This window comes from Miscanthus floridulus, unplaced genomic scaffold (assembly GCF_019320115.1).
Source record: "Miscanthus floridulus cultivar M001 unplaced genomic scaffold, ASM1932011v1 os_1918, whole genome shotgun sequence".
NCBI lineage: Eukaryota > Viridiplantae > Streptophyta > Magnoliopsida > Poales > Poaceae > Miscanthus > Miscanthus floridulus.
Window position 1 is genome coordinate 1 of NW_027097984.1, and position 5,053 is coordinate 5,053.

A 5,053-nucleotide genomic window follows, 5' to 3' on the forward strand; every position below is an offset into this window, starting at 1 on the left:
GGGAGGACGAGGAGCTGCTCCGCCTCAGCGATCTGGCGGGCCAGGGCATCAGCCGCGTCGCGCTCGCGCTCCAAAGCGAGGGCGGCCGCCCGCACCCGGGCCTGGCTGTCAGCAGCAGCAGCCCGTGCAGCCACGAGAGCAGCGGCGAGAGCGGAGCTGGCCCCTGCCGTCTGGAGAGGGGCAGAGGGCGGCAGAGGAGGAGGAGCGGGGAAGAAGAAAGGCTCCAGGTTCTCCCCCGCGCCCCCAGCGGCAGGGGCGTGGCTGCCTGCGCCCGCGCCCGCCCTGCAGCAGCAGCGGGCGGCAGGCACGGCCAGGCTGTCCAAGCCGAGCCGGCGGCAGGGAGCGGCCAGGCTGCCTGCGCCGCGCGCGGCGGCAGGGCCGCCTGCGCCGCGCCCGCAGCGGCGGGGCTGCCTACGCCCGCGCCCGCAGCGGCGGGGCCGCTGCCGCGCCCGCGCGGGGCCACCCACGCCCGCGCCCGCGGCTGCGCCGGCACCGCCCGCGGCCGCAGCGACAGCGGCGGCGGCCGGGCCTTCCGCGTCCGCGGCAAGGAGGCCAGCGCCGCGCGCTGGGCCCAGGACGGGTAGGGAAGGGAGGGGAAAGCCTGGAAGTAGGTTGGGGAGGGAGGGGGAGGGCGGCCAGCCATGGCGGCGGCAAGAAATCGGCCAGCGGCGCCTGGCGGCTGGGTGGGGAAGGGGAGGAGGAAAGCCTAGCTCTATACCATGCTAGAGTTGTGATTTCATCAGGCTAACCCTAGAAGGAGGGTAGCAATGTATATTGGTCATACATGGGCCTCATGGGCCTAATACACATACTCTCATACTCCAACAAAATCCTCTCTAACAATTTTGCACTAGACACAAGTATGGAGGCAATTGAACTGTCGTCTTGGGTCCCATGACGGCCACCACCTCTTGGTACGAGGTAATGCTTCGGATATGGTCTTTGGAGGTATGGGGGGGGGGGGAGAGGTGACCTGTTCTCAAGTGACAGATTAAGGATGTAACCCCTTTTCCTGGCAGCAGCACAGAAGTACTTCGAGTCCACAAACTTTGGCTGAATATCATACAAGAATCTCGATATGGTAGTCTAGACACCTTTTGGAGCAAGAACAACATTCTCATAGTAGAAGTATGGTGGATCAATAGCTTGTGCAGCTGGTCTTGACCACTGGTTTTGGCAAGTAAATCCAACCATTGGATGTGGGAGAGGCATGGGTTCATCATAGCTACCATCTAATGGGCCCTACTTCCCTGTGGCTTCTCCCTCCCTCCCCCCTCCCTCTGTTTCCATCCATAACCTTCCTTTGTTTCTCTCTCCCTCCATAGGAATTAATCCTCGAGTATTGCAAACACAGTTCCATTATCAATACCATTCAATTAGAACTAAATCTTATTGCAGACTTATATGGACAGTTCACCTAAGACGAACCTCATAGTCAGACAAATTGCCATAGTAACCATCTCCTGCAGTCTGTGAAGCATAAATTGAATCCACCAGAACAGAAATAGATGCATCCTGCCCGCATCTAGTAATAGCCAGTGCAGGCACAAAAATAGGTCAGCGGAAAAATCTTTTTGTATTTCCTGTGGTCTTCCACTCTTCCTGTTATGGTACAAGTAATGCTACAATAGGAGTAGAATGCTGGTTCAAACAGCAATTTCTATATCATGTCTAGGACTTTCATTGATCTGCTTACTTCAGGTTTCTGTTGCCTTGCATTCACTAGTACACATTGGCATGTTTTACCGATAAACAAATATTAACTATGTTATGCTATCAACGATTCCAGCTTACCTTATAATCCGCACTATTCAGCTTGTTTTTCAGCCGGAAACAGTGTTTTCTCTCACAACAATTCAGCCAGAACAGTGTTTTTTCAGCTAGTTTCAGCCAAGTTTCAGCAAGCCAACCGGGGGCCGATAGTTTACATTCTACGTATTCTATTTTCACTAATCTTGGCTATTATGGCTTACCAAACAGGTTTTGTATGGACTAGAGTACGCATATGCATTGGATGATCTTAGACGAGCTTTCATGGAGTCATGTAAATCAAATTCTGGCAATCCTGAAGTCCAGTATGCAGAAATTCTGTGTTCAGTTATGAGTCCATCAAGTACTACAGAAGAAAACACAATTCCCTCAGTTGAGTGGCCACCTCTTGTAACGGAGATATCACAAGAAACAGCGATGTAGCAACATTCCTGGACAATCGTTATGGCATGAAATGTTCCAGTTCCACACAAAAGTACAGCCTTGGTGGCATTACATGGAATATTTCAGTTGATGAGAAAATGGAGGACTATTTGATATTTTGGATTGGACAAGATAACTCAGCATTTGCCAACATAGTCCTTACCTTCAAATAAATGTGAAATAGGTGTGTTTTCATCCTCATTTTGTGTATGGCAGGAGGATTGTTTTAATTTGTGCAAGTCTTGTTTTCCTAAGCTTGTAGTTGTTTTTCTCTTGAATAATCAGCAGTGTGATATTCAAATACTGCATATGGCAACCAATGTGATGTACTTGGAGTACAGCTTGTTTGAAATCTAAAATTTGATTCTTGATCGGCAGTGATCTTGTAACTTCTGCTTAGCGATGCATGATGCAGATCTTATAGTCCTCTTCTTTACATTATTTGCAACTGCACATGCTTACATTTTCCATTCTGTAATTGATCATCTTAGTAAGTTTTAAATAATCTTCCATTTGGTAAGGTAATTGCTCTAATGCAGGGGTCTTCTGAATGTGATGCATTTGAATGTTAATGTTTCTTTTGTAGTTAGATATGACGCAATAGAAAATCAACTCACAGCTGACATCTCTCATCTGATGAAAATTCTTAGGCGAAGGTACTTTGTTTTTGCAGCATTCATGTACTTTTTCTTACATTATTTGGTACTGCTTACAAAATATAATTTTTAATTGTAGGTATTACCTTGTGGAGAAGGCAAAGGATGCAAACATTATTGGCATTTTGGTGGGAACTCTGGGTGTTGGTATGCACATTGTTAACTTGAACATAAAAAGTAGTTATGCCAATGTTGAGGCACTGTTAGATTGTGACGTCAGCTATGAGGTTTACCTTTATATTTCAGCCATGCATGCCTCTTAGAAAGGCACTATACCATGCAAGATCTGATCCATGCCTGATCGGTTTCATCACAAGGCTGGTTTAGTTTGGCTATAAGCAGATCAAGCGGGAGATGAACTCCCTAAACTAGTTTCATGGTTTGCCTAGACCAGACATTCCTAGTTTCTTTACTGGTCAATTGATTTTGTGCATTCCCATAATCCAAATACGACCACTTTACTTGAATATTATTATTTTAGTTCTCATGTTATCTGGCCTGGAATTTTGCTAGAAAACTCTTAAATTTTGTGATGTGGTGCATTGCACTCCTTGATGATGCAGCTGGTTATCTTCATATAAATCGAACAAATGAAAGAACTGATCAAGGCCGCTGGAAAGAATCTTATACATTGGTCATGGGCAGGCCTAATTCTGCAAAAACTTGCGAATTTTCCAGAGGTGTGCTACTTTAATTTAACTCTGAACTGTTTTTCTCTGTTCACCTATCTATACCATCTGACATTGTTTTTCCTTGGAGCAGTGCGAAGTTTTTATTTATGTTTCTTGTGCCCAACCGCTTTGCTGGATAGCAAGGATTTTTTAGCTCCAGTTATTACACCTTTTGAAGCTGTACTAGCTTTTGGCAGGTATGCTACATTATTGTCCTCTAATAGAACCCAAGATACTTGTATTGTTTGTGCCTGATTACAAATCTATATGAAGGGTGGCATCATTTACATAATTTTGCTATGGTTCTGATGCCAGAAGCAACATGTTTTCAGGGGAAGAGAGTGGACTGGAGAATATCTTTTGGATTTCAAGGATTTGATCACTTTAGAGAAGCAAGAGTTGCGAGCACAACAGAAGAAGCACGTTTTTCTTTTATCAAAGGTGTCTATGTGGAAGATAATTGCCCCCAAGGTACATCATATGCAGATGGGTCTATCCATCTGTCACTGTTTGAACAAGTTCTGTCCTTTAATAGTGCTGTGGTTGGCTCACTCATTTGCTTTTATTTTGTTTCATCTTTTTTTTTACTAATTATCACACATGTTTTCTAATCGTTTGCCCCCCCACAGAAAATGAGGAGGCAATCAGAAATGTTGCTCGCACTGGCTGAGGTAACAGAAAAGGCACTAAGCATCCAAAACCAGCACAATGACGCTGTCCTTTACCCAAGGAAGAGCAATGTCCTCAATCGATTACTCAAGGCACTTCATACCGTGGTCTAAGTGGAGAATATGAAGGTACAGTGCCTAATTCAATCTTGGTAGGCAGACCGGCAGGGCCGCTGGTTTACAGTGATGAGAAAACCGAGAACGCACAATGAATGTAGCATCGTGCCCGTTAACCCGTTTACTACAGGCTCCCTTGTTTTGGCGGGTGAAAAACCAGGGTGCACCAATGATTCATCTTACCCTGGATGGTTTACCAATCTTTGCCTTTTGTTTTGGTGGAGAAATAGGTTTACAGACAATTGTCAATATTTTTATCGACGAGAAAACACCTGTTTTAGCCCTAGGGAATTTGTGTTGTACTGATCGTTCAGGTGGCTGTTTTGCATAGAAACTAAGTGTGCATAGTCGGTTTGGGATGCATGTCACAAGTTTTACGAATTTGTGTGAGGTTGTTTCTAACGACTGTGGCATGTGTTCAGAAGATGAGATATACGTTGTTCACAAGTCACAACCTGTCCTGTAGTCGTCCATTATGTTTGTACAAGATAAAGGTTTACCCTGTATATTCTTATTCATTGACTACTAGGAGTAGTTTCTTGAAGCACCATTTGGGAAAACTTTTTATCTAGTTTGCCAACGATTACAGCTGTTTCGGACATCTTGTACACGCTGATAGAAGTCTCACAGTGAGGCGGACATACTGAGGTCCCCAAAGAACGAAATTTCACCCTCAACCTGAAGCCATCAAACTTGACCATGGGATATCCATCATGCGGTTCATCGTAGAATTAGGAACACCATGATA

At 45.6% G+C, this 5,053-nt stretch overlaps 1 protein-coding gene and 1 pseudogene across 1 annotated transcript; one reads left to right on the forward strand and one right to left on the reverse strand.

Annotated features, from left to right (window-relative positions):
* Window positions 1–95: 95 nt before the first annotated feature.
* On the reverse strand, window positions 96–643 carry LOC136534411 (actin-binding protein wsp1-like; the record flags this gene model as incomplete). The annotated part of the gene is made up of 1 exon (XM_066526849.1): window positions 96–643. A coding segment is annotated over exon 1 (548 nt), but the record flags the coding sequence as incomplete, so codon positions are not given.
* A 251-nt stretch (window positions 644–894) lies between these two features.
* On the forward strand, window positions 895–4,400 carry LOC136534412 (uncharacterized; annotated as a pseudogene).
* Window positions 4,401–5,053: the final 653 nt, after the last annotated feature.